Source organism: Lissotriton vulgaris, chromosome 6 (genome assembly GCF_964263255.1).
Source record: "Lissotriton vulgaris chromosome 6, aLisVul1.2, whole genome shotgun sequence".
Lineage (NCBI taxonomy): Eukaryota > Metazoa > Chordata > Amphibia > Caudata > Salamandridae > Lissotriton > Lissotriton vulgaris.
In genome coordinates, this window is record NC_141694.1 from 649,640,439 (window position 1) to 649,658,772 (window position 18,334).

The 18,334-nt window shown below is 49.8% G+C and overlaps 1 protein-coding gene across 1 annotated transcript in view; it reads left to right on the forward strand.

Annotated features, from left to right (window-relative positions):
• The window catches only part of MDN1 (midasin AAA ATPase 1), a 2,142,100-nt gene that overhangs the window by 1,136,800 nt on the left and 986,966 nt on the right, over positions 1–18,334 (forward strand). The window contains exon 51 of the mRNA XM_086926648.1: positions 17,293–17,416. Coding sequence (XP_086782774.1) covers positions 17,293–17,416 — 124 coding nt within the window. The remainder of the gene's footprint in view (positions 1–17,292; positions 17,417–18,334) is intronic.

Genomic DNA, 18,334 nt, shown 5'->3' on the forward strand with positions numbered 1-18,334 from the left:
ATGCAGCATCGGGACAACGGAGGGTCTGTCGCGTCTGGCGGTCGGGCAGAAATGGCAGCCTCAAGCTTCGAAATTTTTCGGATTCGGGGGCGTGTTTTGCTGTCCTGAGTGACGGACGACGTCACGAGCTAAAGAACAGCAAAATTTACGCCCCGAATCCGAAAAAGACGGGGCTTGTTTCGAGTGACTCACTTCTCTTCCAATGGCTGGCCTCTGTTTAAGAAGCCAGCCAATGGAAGCCAACGGAGCTGAGAGGCGGGTCTAAACTGCCCTACTAACTGACATTAATTCTCTGACCGGAAGCTTCGCAGCTTCGTCCCGAGACCTAAAAAGGACACTGAAACTGCTAAGTGCATGGGGGCCTTGCAGTCCCAGCAATTCAGGGGTGGTTCTTTTCGTCGCTCAAGCACTAGAGGTGTTTCCAGAGGCCAGCTCTCCCAAACCACGCTGTACTATAAAGGCAACACGCAGTCCACATACACCAAACAAAGTCGAGGTGGATATCGTGGAAACAGCGCCAAAGGCAGGGGTCGTGGAAACAACAACTCCAGATCCTCTGCCACTAACAAACAGTGACGCCTTGTCACTGCCCCGCGACCACGCAACACCGGTCGGGGGGAGACTTCAACAGTTCCTGCCAGTCTGGAAATCCATCACCACAGACAGGTGGGTCACACAGCTTATACAGTACGGTTATTGTCTGGAGTTAACATCCACTCCACCCAACATACCCCCAAGACACCGTCCTATGTCCGCCGAGCATTTGCACTTATTGCAGCAGGAGGTCCTCGTCATGCTGCAAAAAGGGGCAATCGAGCTCGTGCCCGTGGAAGAAAGAGGCACAGGAGTTTACTCACTGTACTCTTGATACCAAAAAAGGACGGATCCCTCAGACCCATACTGGACCTCAGACCCCTCAATCAGTACATTCTATTGGAGCACTTTCACATACTGACCCTGCAGCAAGTACTCCCGTTGCTCAGTCAGGGGGATTTTCTCGCAACTTTAGATCTAAAGGATGCGTATTTTCACATTCCGCTGCACCCGTCACACAATAAATACCTCCGGTTCACCATCCAAAACCAAAATTACCAGTTCAAGGTTTTGCCTTTCGGGGTCACCACGGCACCCATGGTGTTTACAAAGTGCCTGGCAACGGTGGCGGCGCACCTAAGGAGACAACACATTCACGTCTACCCTTATCTGGACGACTGGCTCATCCAGGCAAAGTCAGCCCAGCAGTGTGCCGCCCACATGTCCCACACCATTCACCTTCACGATCTGGGATTCCCACTGAATTACCCAAAGTCCCACCTGCAACCCGCCCACATACGGCAGTATCTGTGTGCGACGTTAAACACTCTGGCAGCCACAGCACAGCCAAATTCAGCGAGGGTCAACAGCATTCAATCGCTGATACAAAGATTCAGACCTCAACACTCGCTTCCAGCGCAAGTGTTCATGCATTTGATGGGCATGATGGCCTCCTGCATCTCCATAGTCCTGCACGCGGGACTACATATGCGTCCGCTTCAGGAGTGCTTAGCACGTTAGTGGACTCAGGCTCACGGACAGTTGAAAGACCTAGTGTTGGTGAGCGGTCGGGCATACAACTCTCTGCATTGGTGGAATCCACAAAACCTTTGCAAGGGACGACCGTTCCAAGTGCCTGTGCCACAGATCATCCTGACGACGGACGCTTCTCTCCAGGGATGGGGAGCTCATGTACTCCACTACACTGTGCAGGGACTATGGACACCACAGCAAAGGAAGATGCACATCAATGTTCTAGAACTGATGGCGATCTTCATGGCACTAAAAGCCTTCAAAGTACATCTGTGCAACAAGGTCGCGTTGATCCGGACGGACAACATGACGGCCATGTACTACATTCAGAAGCAGGGAGGAACACACTCTCCACAGTTGTCTCATCTGGCTCAGAGCATGTGGAAGTGGGCCATTCAGAGAAACATCATCCTCATGGCAGAACACCTCCCAGGCAAAGACAATCAGATGGCGGACCTGCTCAGCAGGTACAGCCACCAAATGCACGAGTGGGAGATACATCCATCGGTACTCCACCCGTACTTCCAAAGGTGGGGTCATCCAGAGATAGACCTGTTCGCCACAAAGGAGAACGCAAAATGCCAAAGCTTTGCCGCCAGGTTTCCACACCCACAGTCGCAGGGCAATGCGATATGGATGAACTGGCCAGGCAAATTTGCGTACGCATTTCGCCCAGCACCTCTAATACCGCTGGTGGCACGCAAGGTGAAGCAGCACTCTATGACTCTCATCCTGGTTGCTCCGACGTGGGCTCGCCAACCATGGTACACCACGTTTCTGGAACTGTCCGTGGTACCGCATCAAAGGCTGCGCCTCACACCCAGGCTTTTGACTCGAGCCATGGCGACATTCAGCATCCAGATCCGCAACAGCTCAACCTGGCGATCTGGCTCCTGAGGTCTTAGAGTTTGGCTACCTCAACTTACCTCCTGACTGTATGGACATCATCCTGGAGGCAAGGAAGCCCACCACCAGAGCATGCTATGCGGCGAAGTGGAAGCGGTTTGTCATTTATTGTGCAGGCCACAACATTAACCTGCTGGATGCATCTATTCAGAACATCATTTGTTATCTCTTCCATCTGTACAAATGTAATCTGGCCTATGCTTCAATTCGCATACATTTATCCGCAATGGCTGCTTATCTCCAAAACAGACAGCACCTCTCACTTTTCAGGGTGCCTGCCATTAAAGCCTTTCTGGAAGGACTCAAACGAGTCATTCCTCCGCGGACGCCACCAGCTCCGGAGTCGAACCTCAATGTGGTCCTCACCAGGCTGATGGGTCCCCCTTTTGAACCACTGCATTCCTGTGAGATTCAATTCTTGACATGGAAAGTGGCTTTCCTTATAGCGATTACCTCGCTACGACAAGTTAGTGAACTCCAGGCACTAACTATCCAAGAGCCATTCATTCAAATTTATTCTAACAGGGTGGTGCTTCGCACTAACCCTAAATTCCTTCCTAATGTAGTGTCTCAGTTCCATATTAACCAGACTATAGAACTACCTGTATTCTTCCAAAATCCAGAGTCACTTGCGGAGAGAATGCTCCACACACTTGACGTCAAAAGGGCCCTAATGTATTACATTGATAGGACCAAAGATTTTAGGAAGACTAAACAACTATTTGTTGCCTTTGCGCCACAACACAAGGGTAACCCTATTTCCAAGGCTGGTATAGCCAGGTGGATCGTTAAATGTATTCAAATCTGCTATCAGAAAGCCAAGCGCACTCTCACCATTCCACCACGGGCCCACTCCACCCGAAAGTTGGGGGCCTCCATGGCTTTCCTTGGAAATATTCCTTTGGAAGACATATGTAGAGCAGCCACATGGTCTACCACACACACATTCACAAAACATTACTGTGTTGATGTGCACTCCAAACAGCAGGCAGCTGTAGGGCAGGCTGTTCTAAAAACACTTTTCCAAACTGCTGCAGCTGGCACGGGCGGCCTCTGTTAATGGAGGGACTGCTATGTATTCTATGCACAGATATGAATTCAGCAGCCCACATGCCTCGAACCGAATATGCTACTTACCAGTATGCATCTGTTCTTGGCATGTAGGGCTGCTGACATTCATATTGCCCGCCCTCCTCCCCGGCGCCTGTAGCGGCTGCAGCATTCACACATACTTCTAGCATGGTCATCATTCACTTAGTTTCACTCCATCTTGGCCACAATGGCTAAAAACAATCTGAGGATGGAGTTGATGCCCATGCGCACTGTAGTCCAGGGGAGGAGCCACCTATCTCGTGATACTTCGAAGACTCTTCCAGGACAACAATGTGCGATCATCCGGATCCAACACTAGGCGGCGATCTATGCATAGATATGAATGTCAGCAGCCCTACATGCCAAGAACAGATGCATACTGGTAAGTAGCATATTCGTTATTGGTTGTTGGGAGTAGGGTGGGACTAGGGCTAGACCTTTAATTGGAAGTAGCGATTAGGGCTTCTGGTGTGATTGGTTGCTGGACTAGTTGTGGAATTAAGAGTAGGGTTAGGCTTTCTATTGGAAGTAGGGACCAGGGCTTCCTGTACCATTGGTTGCTTGGACTTGGGTTGGGACTACTGGTTGGGCTAGGGCCTCTATTGGACGTAGAGATCAGGGTTTTTGTACTGATTGGGTGCTTGGACTAGGGCTAAGATTGGCTGTAATGTCCTGATCTCCTATTGGTTCTAGATTTTAGGGCTAGTGTTGTGATTGGATAGTGTTAGGGTTTCCATTGGCTGAAAGGTTACGAGGGCTATAAAAGGCCAGGGTTAGGGCGTCTCAGCCCGGACGTCGGGGCTAAGGGCAGAGAGGACAAGGGCTGCTGCCTGTTTGAGCCTGTTCGAGACTGGCAAGGGCCAAGGCCAGAAATACAGCCCATTTTTCCATTTAGCAATACCCATCCGACACCATACACATCCACAAACTTAAGGTACTTATGGATCTATATATTTATCACTTTCTTCTAATTTAGCATTTCCAATGCACTACCCCATTTTTCAGCCTATACATCTATTAATATATCCTCTTCATCCACTCTCGTTTATCCCAAACCCTATACCACTACTATGATCCCCAAAATAACCCTTTCTTGACTCCCTCCTACTCTACCCCACCTTGTATCATCTGACACCTCTTTCCACTATACCTCAAAACAAACCCTTATAAACTCTTCCCTTTGACTCCTCCACTCCAAACCTTTTTACTCATCCTAAAGCTGCTAAGACATAAAAAAAGATCCTTCACTCTTTTATCCCTACACTATCCTTTTCAATCAAGATTAACATGTTCACTTCTCAAATTCCATATTCAACTATACTAATTCACCACTAATCCTTTATGGGTTGCGGAGTGGCGGGCTTTAACACCCCATCAGGGGTAACGAGGGCTATATGAATGCAAATATTTCTTCCCCTTTTATCCCTCCACTATCCTTCTCACTCCAAATAACTGACTAATATCCACCACTGAGATTACTTTCATATTTCACGATACTAATTCACCACTAATCCTTTATGGGCTTCCGGAGTAGCGTGCTTCAACGCCCCAACAAGCGCTATTTAAATACAAACCTTTTTTCCTCCTCTATCCTTTTGCTATCATTCCAAATCCAAATAATTGACTAATCTATCCACCATTTAAAATGTTTTTGCATGTTTCACTATACTAATTCAACACTAATCCTCTATGGGTCCTGGAGTAGCATGCTACTCGCCGAAAAACGCTTTGACGCCTCGTGAGGGGTAGTTAGCACTATATAAATGCAATTACAATCTCTGCCTCTGTCACATCCATCACTTCGGACACTTAAGTTCTACAGATGGTCCGCAGGGGCTATCCCCTCCCATTCCACATTACCCCTCCAACCATGCCAACTCCGTATGCCCACGTTGGGGACCCTCTGGCCAAATGGGCCATCAAGCGCCTTCCGAAGCCTGATGTAGGTCATGGTTGTTATTACTGCTACTTCGTGGCGTCAGTGGAGAGCTACAGCCTACGTCCTGTCCTACGGTTTCAAGACGTGAATTGCTTCCTCCGAAGGGAGAAGTTCAAATTGCTCACACTTCCTCAGTTCTTGTCTGCACAAGTCTGGATGGTACATTATGCCTGCTTTATGCCTCCTTTGTACTTCCCGTCCTGCACGCCCTCTGGCTTTACCTACACTACGGCTGACCACCTGCATTTGCTGGGGTTCCCCATCAACATGCACAAGTCACATCTGCTGCCCTGTCAGAGGCTCCTCCTCGTTGGAGCGATTCTGGACGCGGTGCAGTTTCAGGGTTATCCTCCCGAACAGCGAGTCCATGGCATTCGGGCTATGCTTCCCAACTTTCAGCCCTTATTCTGGGTTTTGGTCAGCACAACACTGAGGCTGCTGGGCCTCATAGCTTCCTGCCTCCTGCTGAGCAATCATGCCAGGTGACGTATACAGGCTCTGTAGTGGGCCTTCAAGTTCCAGTGGACGCAGCATCATGGAAATCTATCCGCTTACGTCAAGATTGCGGAGGACACTGCACAGTACTTGCAGTGGTGGCTCACGGACCAGTGTTGGGTCAGTGCAGCTCCCTCTCCCTTCCCCAAGCGGGGCATACAGTACTGACGGATGCGTCCCTCCTGGGTTGGGACGGCCGTGTATCACGAGCGGAGATCAGAGGCCTCTGGTCTCCGGCGGAGTCCAAACTCCATATCCATCTTTCGGAGCTAAGGAAGATCCTACTTGCGCTGAAAACATTCCTTCCCTCTGTCCGGGGAATTGTAGTGCAGGTGTTCACGGACAACACCACCGCCCTGTGGTATTGAAGTAAGCAGGGCGGGGTGGGGTCGTGGACCCTATGTCATGAGGCTTGGCGCCTCTGGACGTGGCTGGCACATCACGGCATTACCTTGGTGGTTCAACACCTGGTGGGTTCTCTGAACGCTAGGGTGGACGAACTCCGCTGCCGGTGTCTGATGGATTACGAATGGCGTCTGACCTCGGGCGTTGCGCAAGGTCTCTTTCTGCAGTGGGAAGAGCCTTAGTTAGATCTATTCACCACCGACAAGAACGCGCAATGTCCTCAGTTCTGGTCGTTGGACTTTCTGAGGCGGATCTTGCTCGGCGACACTTTGTCGCGAGTGGAGTTGCGGTCTATTGTACGCCTTTCCACCTATACCACTTCTGTCCAGAGTGCTGAAGAAATCAGGCGCGACCGGGCCCAAGTTATTTTTGTGGCTCCGGACTGGGCTTGAAGAGTATGATATCCTGAGCTACTCAGTATGAGCATCGATCCCCCGATTCGACTGCCTCTTCGGGAGGAATCTTCTGTTGCAGCAGCAGGGGACGGTCCTTCACCCGATACTGTCCAGCCTCCACCTCCATGCGTGGAGATTGAGTGGCGACAGTTGACGGCTTTCGACCGTCCTCCAGAAGTCTGTAATGTTATTCTGGCAGCCAGGCATCCCTCCACTAAAAAGTATACGCCTGCAGGTGGAACAGATTTGTGGCACGATGCACAGCAAAGGCTGTGAATCCCCTTTCGGCCCCTCTTTCTGAGGTTCTTCTCTTTCTTCTATCTTTGGCCCAGCAGGGCTCTGCTCTGGGCACTATCAAAGGCTATCTTTCTGCCATCTCTGCTTTTCTGAGGCTTCCTGATCAGCCTTCTCTTTTTAAGTCCCCGGTTGTTAACCATTTCCTCAAAGGCATTACACACGCGTTTCTTCCTGTGCCTTTCATAATGCCTCAGTGGGACTTGAATCTTGTCTTGACTTACCTGAAGTGCGCTCCTTTTGAGCCCTTTCATACCTGTCCTTTACGCCTTTTTACCTTAGAAACAGCTTTCCTGGTAGCTATCACTTCTGCCAGAAGAGTGAGTGAGCTCCAGGCTCTTTCTTCTAAACCTCCTTTCCTCTCTGTTCATCCGGACAAGGTGGTTTTAAGGACCCATCCTTCTTTCTTGCCAAGGGTTGTCATGCCTCTCCACATCGGGTAGACCATCACTTGGCCCACCTTCTTTCCGCATCCTTCTAGGTAAAAGGAGAGGCTCCACTGTCTGAACCAAAAACGTGCGCTTGCTTTCTATCTGCAGCGTACACAACAGTTCTGGGTGGATGATTAACTCTTTGTTGGCTACGTGGCTGCCAAAAAAGGTTGTGCTGTGCACAAACGGACATTTTCCCGGTGGATCGTACTGTGCATCAAAGTATGTTACTCCTTGGCCAAGTAGGAGCCTCCTGTGGGGCTGCGTGCCCATTCACTATGGCAATTGCAGCCATTACCTCCCCTCATATGTATGTGGTGTTTGGGGGAGGATCACGTCACCACTGATTGTGCAGCGTGCTAACAGTTGAAGCCGAAGTCGCGGCGGGAGCGCCAGATGAAACTTCTCTCGGCGTGTCTCTCCAGGTCGACGTCCTCACCTCAGTCTGCCTCAGCGGTCGCATCCCCGAGCCCCTCTCGGCCCTTTGACAAGGTTGTCCTGTCTAAGGCCTAGGTTTCCCTCTCCTTTTTTCTACTCTTTCTCACACTATTCCCATGCTCCCACAGTTTTTTGTCTGGTTGCTCCGCTTTGTGGTGCGGAAAAGTTCTCAGAAGAAAGCTGACATAGGCGCGCCGGGGTGGGTCTTAAGTGACCTCGCTGACGTCAAATACGCAGATGACGCCTGGGCAGAGTCGCGTGGTGTCGCCCGCCCCTGGCGCGCAGGGATGCTGTGGCAAACATTTTCTGAATTCAATCTCGCGCCTGGAGATAATCCTACGTGAAGGAATCTGCGGCTAGAATAGTCTCTACTAGATACATCCATTACCGAAGGTAATTAACTCGTACTTCAATGCTACCCACAAACTGAACATTTGCTACTGTGTTAAAATCACATCCTGTGAGTGCCCTGTCAGTGGACAATCTTGACCATGCATGATAGTCTTCTTCAGAAGAATCTTGCACACTCCATAAACTTAACCGTAGTCATTTATCTTGCCCTTGTCATCCTCGTTGCTGCTGCTATAGCCCTCATTCAAAAAGTTGGAAGCCAGCAGTAATGAAAATAAAATACTCTTTCCTATAGCTGTAAACCCCTTCATTGCAGTGCTGCTTTTTTCCGCCAGATCAGTCCAAATCTACCTGCCTTAATTTTGACTTTAGTAAAAAGTTTATCAGTGAAACAAAAAATGTTTGTGCATAATCGATTAGTGCAACATGTTAATGTAGGCAGAAGTTCGTGTATTAGTGGCTGAAGCGTGATTGTGAATATTTTATTAGACAATGGGTCATAAATTGACTCATTTATTTTCTGTAGTTCCTTACGTCATTGGGAGTTTTGCAGGTGTTGGTAGGCAGCAGTAACGTGGAGATGATGGATGTACAAGTACAATCATACTTTGTTTATTGACTTGTGCAGCCTCCAGCTCTGAGCCTATTTTTGGACAAGCTACCCCATAAAGTGAGGTAGCAATCTTTTTGATGAATACGAAGTTCTTGCGAAGTCCTATCGCTACACATTTTGACACTTAATATTGTTCAGGATTTAATCTTGATCTTTCTTTCTGTAGTGAAAAGTTGATTAACCTACTTTGTGGCTGGCATCCAGTAAATTGTATGTTAGGAAGTGTTGATTTGGGTTGCGAGTGTAGAAAAGTGCCCCTTTTTGACATGGTACCCCCACTTTTTGCCTTGGTACTGGTGCTTTTCGACAAAGTGCACTGGATCCCTGCTAACCAGGCCGCCAGTGCTCTTTCCCTTAAAAAAGGTAAATGTCTAATTGTATCCCAATTGGCAAGGACTTTAGTGCCTCTGTAATCCTTAATAAATGGTGTAGGAAAGTGGCTCTATATATACTGGACCAAATTAAGGTACAGTGTGTATAGAGTCCCCAGAGGTTTGGCAGAGGCTAAAGTTAGATATAACCTTACTCTCTAAAGTGGTAGCTTGGTCGAGTAGTAAGGCAGTATCAGAGGACACTGTAAAGCATTTGTTGTACACACTCAGTCAGCAAATGGTCTCACACTCATGAACTGAACTCTAGCCCAATTGTTTTATATCAAAAGATATAGTTGTTTTTATTGTAGAACCAACAAGGTATCAAAATATACTTTCTCAGAATTAGTTACTTTAGTCAAATACTTTTCAAATAGGCAATAGACTTTTTGAAATCAATAGTTACAGTTTGTTGCAATAGACAACACTATTTCAAACACAATGCAACATTGAGCTCAATGGGAATTTTCAGTTAAATGCAATTAATTACTTTGTAGATTACTATTCTAACAAGACTGGATCCTAGATTCAGTCCTGGGACATGTCATGTAAACAGTTAAGTAAAAGCGTTTTGGTTACAGTAGTGATTTTTAAGGAATATTATTGTATTTTAAAAGTTGGCACTTAGAAACTTTTTCACATAGAATCACCAATGGTATCCTATGGGAGGAAATTCACTTAGCAGGTAAAGTATGTTCACGTTACTATTGTAATCCAGTGCTGGACTCCTAAGTTCAGCACTCGGACATCGATCTAAAACAGGTAAGCAATTAAGTTTTTAACGTTGGCACGATTTTTAAAGAATATTTGTAAGTTTCAAAAATCGACACTTAGAAACTTTTTCAGCAAATGCAGGCAATGATATCCTATAGAAGGAAATTCAATATACTGGGAAGTACGGTTAGAATTACTTTTCAGGGTCAGTACTGGGCTCAAAGATGCAGCACTGAGGTCTCTCCTGATAACAGGTGAGTAAATCAGAATTCGTTGTTCGGCTGATTTTAGATGAATATTTTAAAGTTCCAAAACTCCACACTTTTTTCAAGTGAAACCAGTCAATGTTAGCCTATGGATGAAAAGTGAGTTATCGGCTTTTAGGTAAGTACTTGACTGGCAAAGTTAAGGCTCTGGGCATAGATTCAGGAGTATACCAGGATCAGGTAGGTATGGTTGGTACACCCTCCGCGGCACAGGGGCAGCCAGGTGCAGAGGTAGTAGGGCCCAATGTTATCCAATGAGAGGCAGGGGGCCTTCGGTTGGTGGCTGCTGGCTAGCAGGCCATGTGGCTGTGGGAGCTGGGCCCCTGGTCACTTGCTCAGGGCAAATGGGGAAGTAGGATATGACAAAGGTTGCACTGCCAGGGGCACTCGGGCGGCTGGGTGCAGGGCGCTTTTGGGCCATCGGGCGCTGAATGTTATTCAATGGAGATCTTGATCTGGTTCTGAGGCTGCAGGCGTCGCCTTGGTCATCGAGGAGGGTCCTTTGGCACTGGATTCCAGGTCAGAATTGCCGGGGGGACGTCCTCAGGGTCTTTGTCCACTGAGGCCTGGCTCAGCCGGTGCAGAGTGTGCTGGATTCGCGGTTCCTGGCTGGCACCAGGGGTATTGCTGTTTGAGCAGAACCACTGCTCATGGGCGTCCCAGTCTCTAAGAGGGTCAAGGCAGACAGGCAGGTCCTCCAGGGTTCTCGAGGTTGCTGTCCGCAGGAGACGCCGGGATTTTAGCAGGGGCTTGTTAAAGGATTAACAGGCCGGTAGAATTGGGGCCAAGTCAGTTGGTGTTGTCCTCTTGTTAGCAGCTGCATGGCAGGTCTTCTTCTTGGTCTTCTTTCTTGTTTTGAAATCGGGATCTGAGGAAGGAAAGTTCAGGGTGCCCCTAAATACTACAATTTAGGGGCGTTACAGGTAGGGTGAGGGCAGGGACCAATAGGTCCCTGTCCTGGGGTGGGTACACCCCCTAACCTGCTCCTCTCCTTTGGGAGGGGGGCAGGAGCCTAGCTGTGAGTGGGCAGGGCTCCCCATCCTCAAGATGACGGTAGCCCGAAGTCTTGCTTCACCTTGCCTCCTCCAACTGAGGGGTGGAGTTGGCCTAGGCTGGCACACTCCCTTTCCTGACATAGGGTTCCCCCATTCTTTCTGCCAGAGTGGGGGTCAGAACAGTTGGGGGCCAGTTGCTGAGTACAGCAAGTGGCCTGGAGAAACTCACAAAGGCGGCAGGCCTTTGAAGCTTCCTCCTGCCCATCCTGGGGGAGGAGACCTAGCAACTCGCCCAGGATGTGCATTGTTGCAGGCCCAGGAGAGCGGGGGACTCTCCACCCAGGGGTTCAGCAACATGTCTGCTGTGTGGTAGCCTAAAGTGGTACAAAAGGGGGTGGTGATGGACGGAGCATCCGAATCAATCAAACACTCACACCCAGTCAAAAGATCTGGGTTTAATACATCACCGTTCTTTAGCCCACTCTGCCACCCCAGTTCAGACATGGCTATATGCAAATTAGTCTGACCCTGTGCCTCATGGGAACAGTCCAGCCCGAACTGTGGTAGCCTAGGCAGCCTCTCAGACAAGACGTGGATTGTAGGTTAGGTTTCGGAGGGCATCTCTAAGATGCCCTCTGTAGTGCATTTTACATTTAATCCCCCACTCGCATCAGTGTGGGTTTAATGTGCTATGAAGTTTGATATCAAACTTGTCAGTCTTCAGTATAGCCACTATGGTGCTGTGGAGTTCGTAATGACAACCTCCCAGCACCATGTACTCTTAACGGTATCACTGCACCTACAGTGCCCATGAATGGCCCTGGGCACTGTAGGGGCACAGGGCTCATGCACCTGTGCCCACACCACTGGCCTAGGGCACCCTGCTAGAGGGGTGACTGATGTATACCAGGGCAGTGGGTTTGTGGGCATGGCACACAGGGATGTGTGCCATGTCGACTCTTTTAGTTCTGCACCAGGACACTCAGCCTGCAAAGGCAGTGTGTGTGCGTCAGGGTGCAGGGCCCCTAAGGGTGGCACAATAAGTGCTGCAGCCCTTAGGGGTCTTCTCTGGTTGCAATGCCCTGGGTACCCATGGTACCATTTACCAGGGGCTGGCGTGGCCAGAGATGCCAATTGGATTTTAGCTTCAATACAGTTTTAGGGAAGTAACACAGGCTCTGGGCACCTGATTGGCAGGAGCCCAGGGCACACTCAGTCAAAGCACATCAGCAATTCTGCAAAGAGTGGGGGCATACCATGCAATAAAGATGGCACTTTCTCACAAATGTTACCTCTAGTACCCAGGGTATGGGTACTAAAGAGGGTCCCTATGGGCTACAGCATGTATCTGAAAGAAACACATAGTGATAGATTCCTTACCTTAGAATTACCCCCAGGCATCAGACTGGATCCGGAAAGTTTTCGCCAACAGTACCCGTGCGCGACGGAAGGTGGCGTTGTGCGACTCTGCGTCTGTCGTTGGCGTCGTGGTCGCGGAGATGATGTCGCTGCAGCTTGGATCCCGCCCTCGCGCGCAGACGCCAGTTCTTTCTTATTCCTCGCCTGCAAACGCATGTCCGGAAAGTGTGGTAACCGCAGTCATTTCTTGACTGAGTTTTTTTAGGCTTTTTGTCTCTGCTTTTTCCAGTCGATCGACTCCTGGTGTCGTAGGGATGCCCGGTTTCAAGTCTTGTGGGGACTGTCATGGGACGATGTCGGTGACGTACCCGCACCGCATATGTCTCTACTGCCTGGTGCGCAACCACGACCCCATGTCAGGCCTCGATTGCCCGGCCATGGCTCCAAAGACGTTGCGGAGCGGTCCCGAAAGTTGCTTGAAGTCCGGCAGTCTGCTCCGTGCCTCTCAGGGTCCCGGTCCTGTGGGTGATCGAGGGACCTGTCACGGAGCCATTACCATAGTTTGTCTGGATTGAAGTCTTCGCACTAGAGGTCAGGTTAGACAAAGCACAAAAAGTCAAAGAAGCATCATCGCTCGACGACTTCCCCTCGCCTTTCACGTGACGCGGCTGAGGGTGCGATGGTGCGTCCCCCGCGGCTCCGGCGGAGCCTACTGTGTCACTCTACCCGCCCTTCCCCGGTCCGTCGGCGACTCTGGCCCAGCTGCAGGAGTTTCCATCAGCCATGGCCCACCACTTTGGGCCGTCTGGCCCTGCCGGCGCTCCCAACTGGGGGCCCTCGCCCTTTACTGTAGGCGGCTCCGGCATTGCTGTCTGCTTCGGCCCCGGCGCCACAGAGCACCCAAGGCTCCAGGCCTGTATCCCGGTCTACGCCGGTTGACCTCGTTACACCTCCACCGGCACCACCTCCAACGTTGCCCCCGGTCTCAGCTCCGACATGTGCACAGAGCCGTAACGGCATCGCTCAATGCCGATTCAGACGCCAATGGGTCCTGTCTACCCCTAGGAGGACTGGGAGGGGTCTTTGAACCTTTTTACAGGTCAGTGTGAGTATGACCTGGACTGGGCAGAGGAACTGGGGGATGCCAGTGGTCTGAACACCTCTCCTGACCTTGGCATGCTCACTCCTTTTACCGCGGCTACCAAGGAGGGTGCAAGTTATGCAGTGGTGTTGCGTAAGGCCGTGGAGGCCCGCCACCTCCCTACAGTGGCTGTCAGGACTAACCTCCTGACAGAATTGCTTCAGCCAGCGGCTACCTCTGCTCAACCACTGCTGCACTTTAATGAGGCACTTTCTGATGTTCTTTTGGACACCTGGTCCAGGCCCAACACATGGGCTCCTGTGAATAGGAACGTGGCCCGACGCCATTGCCTGGCCCCGGGTGACCTCATTTTTCTCTCCCATCACCCCACACCTAAGAGCTTGGTTATCCAAGCCTCAACGTCCCAGAGCACATTCCCTACCACCCCCCCGGACAGGGAATCCAAGAGACCTGAATAATCTGGGAAGATTTTTTCTTCCGCCAGTTCAGGGCTGCGGTCTGTGAACACTGCATGCATATTGGGCCGTTATTCCCACTCTATGTGGGATACGGTGGCACAGGTGCTGCCTCAGTGTCCATAGGAGGAGCGGACAGTGCTCTCTCAGGCTATTGCTGAGGGGAGAGATGCAGCCAATTTCACAATACGATGTGGCCTTTTTGACACCACCGACTCGCTGGTCAGAGCGATTTCCACGACAGTGGCGCTCCGCCGACACGCCTGGCTCAGGACTACTGGCTTCTTGGGGGATGTCCAGAACACCCTCTTGGACATGCCCTTTAATGGCATTCGTCTTTTTGGCAACAAGGCAGATAATGCGTTGGAGTGTTTTAACAACTCGCGGGCTACAGCCATGTCCATTGGGCCTTTCGGCCACTAGCCCTCTTCTGCTTTTCGCTCCTTTCGTGGCCACGGAAGGGGTGCCCTAGCATTTTCGCTTCAGAGCCATAGGCTGCAGCAGTCGTGGGACCCGCATAGGCGGGTCAGGGGACCAGCTGGCGGGTCAGTCCACTTCCACCCCAGCCACCACTGCCCCAAAACCTTCCTAGTCCCATCAAATGCCCATGGGCGGCAGGATTCGCCATCACCTCCCCTACTGGTGCACCATCACTTCTGACAGGTGTGTTTTACAGATTGTCCGTAGGGGCTACTCCCTCCCCTTCGAGATTACCCCTCCAGCCGTGCCACTCCAGTATCACCGCATGTTGAGGGATCATTTGGCACTTCTTCAACAGAAAGTTGCTGCCCTCTTGGCCAAGGGGGCCATTGAGCGTGTTCCTGCGCCAGAAGTATATGGTTGTTAATCCCACTACTTTCTGGTGCTCAAGAAGGACAAGGGCCTGCTTCCTATCTTGGACCTCAGGGACGTCAATATCTTCCTCCGGAAGGAGAAGTTCAATATGCTAACTCTGGCTCTGGTCTTGCCTGCTCTCGACCCTGGAGACTGGATGGTAGCGTTGGACTTGCAGGAAGCGTATTTCCACATTCCCGTCCTGCCGGCGTTACCTGCGGGTTACGGTAGACCACGAGCATTTTCCGTTTACTGTGCTGCCCTTTGGCCTTACGAGCACCCCTCAGGTGTTCACAAAAGTGATTGCTGTGGTCCCAGCTCATCTGCACGGTTCAGGGGTTCCAGTCTTCCCCTATCTCGACTACTGGCTGCTGAAGGTGGGCTCGCCCCAGACTGTCGTCTCCCACCTCCAAACTATGGCCGACCTCCTGCCTTTGCTGGGGTTTTCCATCAATGTGCCGAAGTCGCACCTGATTCCCTCTCAGAAGCTCCTCTTCAACGGAGCGGTTCTGGATACGACGCAGTTTCAGGCCTATTCTCCTGAACGGCGAGTCCAGGATATTCAGGCTATTCAGATCTTTCGGCCTCTATCCTGGGTTTCACCCAGGAGGACCCTGAGGCTGCTGGGCCTCATGGCCTCCTGTATCCTGCTGGTCACTCATGCCAGATGGCATTTGCGGGCTCTGCATTGGGACCTGAAGTTCCAGTGGTCGCAGTATTAGAGGAACCTGTCCTATTACTTCCACATCTCGGAGGACATTGCACTGCAGCTGCAGTGGTGGCTCATGAACCGACATTGGGTCCAGGACAGATCCCTCTCCCTTTCCCAACCGAAGCACACAGTGGTGACGGTTGCGTCTCTCCTGGTATGGGATGGGGGGGGGGGGGGTCGATCGGGGGCGATCAGAGGCCTCTGGTCTCTGGCAGAGTCCAGGCTCCATATCAACCTTCTGGAGCTTCTTTAGATCCGACTTGCACTGAAGGCATTCCTTCCCTCTGTCATAGGGAAAGTGGTGCAGGTGTTCACAAACAACACCACAATCCATGTGGTACTTGACCCTATATCTGATAGAGACATCTAGCCACAGATTCCTTAACTTAGAATATCTCCCAAACTGTCGGACTGGATTCGCCTTTTTCCCCAGCAATACCTCTGCACGCCGGGAAGCGGCGTCGCCTGGCTCGACTACAGTGGAGCCATGTATGCCCCTCCTGGCGTGCTGACAGTTTTTCTTCTTTTCTGCGTCCAAATACGGATCCGGGAAAGTGATACCTTTGGCCAGTTTTGTTATCTATATTCCTTTTCAACGCCCTTTTGGCATCGAGGAACAGTGTGTTGATGCCCTTTGCGAGCTTCAAGCCGTGCCGATCCTTCTCCCGACAGATGTCCACGATGGACCCACACCAAATCTGTATGTGGTGCTTGGGGGAGCACCATGACTCCGTGGAGTGAGACTCTTGCTGACACCTGCAGCGAAAATCCCTGCGGGAACGCCACATGAAATTACTGTCAGCCCGGATGTCCTGTACGAACCCCACGTGACGCAGGTCTCCTTTCCTGCGGGAGCCGTCCACGCAGCGCAAGTACACGCAGAATGACGTTCCTGTCGGGGCAGGTCTCGGGCCCGGTGTGATCATTCCCCTACCTTCGGTAAGCACAAACAGAAGTCGCGGAGGTCGTCTGCTTCGCGTCGACATCATGTTGGCTCCTGGTCTTTGCTGGACTCAGGCCATCAGGAGTTGGGTAGGTAAAACCGAACTGCTGGAGTTTTCTTGTATCTTGGTCCCTAAGCACCTTAAGTTCAGGAGAAGAACCCGGTTGCAAGTATTGCGATGTAGTGAATGTTTCTCCTATTTGGTAACATTACAGCGTTTGAGGCTCATGTTTCAAAACCGTTATTTGACTGTATTTTTATAATACTGCCAAAAAGTCTAACTCTATATGTGCTTACCTGATTCAGATGATTTGGTTTCTAAAATTAGGTAAAAATCTGTTATTTTTCTAAATTGGTTTTGAATTTCTTCGAGTGTGTCATTTATTGACTGTGTGTGTACAACACATGTTTAACACTACCCTCTGATAAGCCTAAGCTGCTTTAAAACACTACCACAAATACAGCACTTGGGATTATTAATTTAAGCCCCGTAAACCAATAAGGGTCATTTGCAGTTTTTGCATTGTGCACCATTACATTGGCACTACTGCATAAAAAACAGCTTCTTACAGTGAGCCATTGACAGCTTCTCAATTTACTGTACTTTGTTTTGCAGATGTCTATGGCATTCCATTGGATCTCCGGTGGAACATGCAGCGTTTGGATATAATGAGAAATTCAACAAACTTTGATGTAGAGGTAGCTCAGCGTCTTAAGCTTCTGACATCTTTGGCCAACAGGTAAGTTGCAAAGAGAATTTTAAAGGAAAACTGAAGTTGTTACCTTAAAATCCTAAGAGAACTGAGAGATTATCCACCAAATAGCCAGTACACATGTTCATCCAATCCTGGTGGTTGTTGAACACGTTTGGAGTTATGACAGGATTTGAAAACTAAACTAAAGATTGCTCTATAAAATGCCCCATACTTGTCTGGAGAATGTTTTTTATAGTTAAAATGCTGATGTTCTATTTATAAGGTGCACTTGCATGCAAGCTATTTGTCTTTTTGTGAGACCTCTATAAACTTTTAAGCTCGCCTTGTTCTTTTCTAATTCTTCATGCCTGCACATTGAAGTTTGGAAAACTTAATAGTATTAGCATTCTTTAAGTCAGAGATTACCCCGTTTAAATGTTTTCTCAACACCCTACTGTTTTGTAAGAAATCCCTATCAAAATGTAACTGAGCTTTTGCAATGAGCAGCAAAATTACTTTGAGCATTTTCATTACCAGTGTTTTCTATGTGCAAGCTTATATACTTTTTCTCAAGCTGTCTTGGCTATATTTAAGAGAAAATGTAAGATTTCTGTATCTCCATCATAATTATCAGTCATGGAGATTATTTGGAATCATTGCTCTTTAGGTCGAGCCTAGACGAAAGCAAAAGCGAAGCTTTTGCTGTCTAGGGCTCGACAACTTATGTTATCACTCTGGGGGGAATGTGGACAGCAGACTGACGCGCGCTTCTCCTGCCGGAGATTTGACCTCGTGGGCGCGCTTTGGCGCCCTGGCTACTTGTAACTTGCATCGTGGTGCGCGCGCTACATGGTCAATTTCGCTTTTATTTTTATTTTTTTCTTCAAAGGGGCTGGCGTCAACGCGTCTGGAAGTTAGTGAGCAGCCTTGAATAAACCGTGCTGTAAAACTGCTGCTAAATAG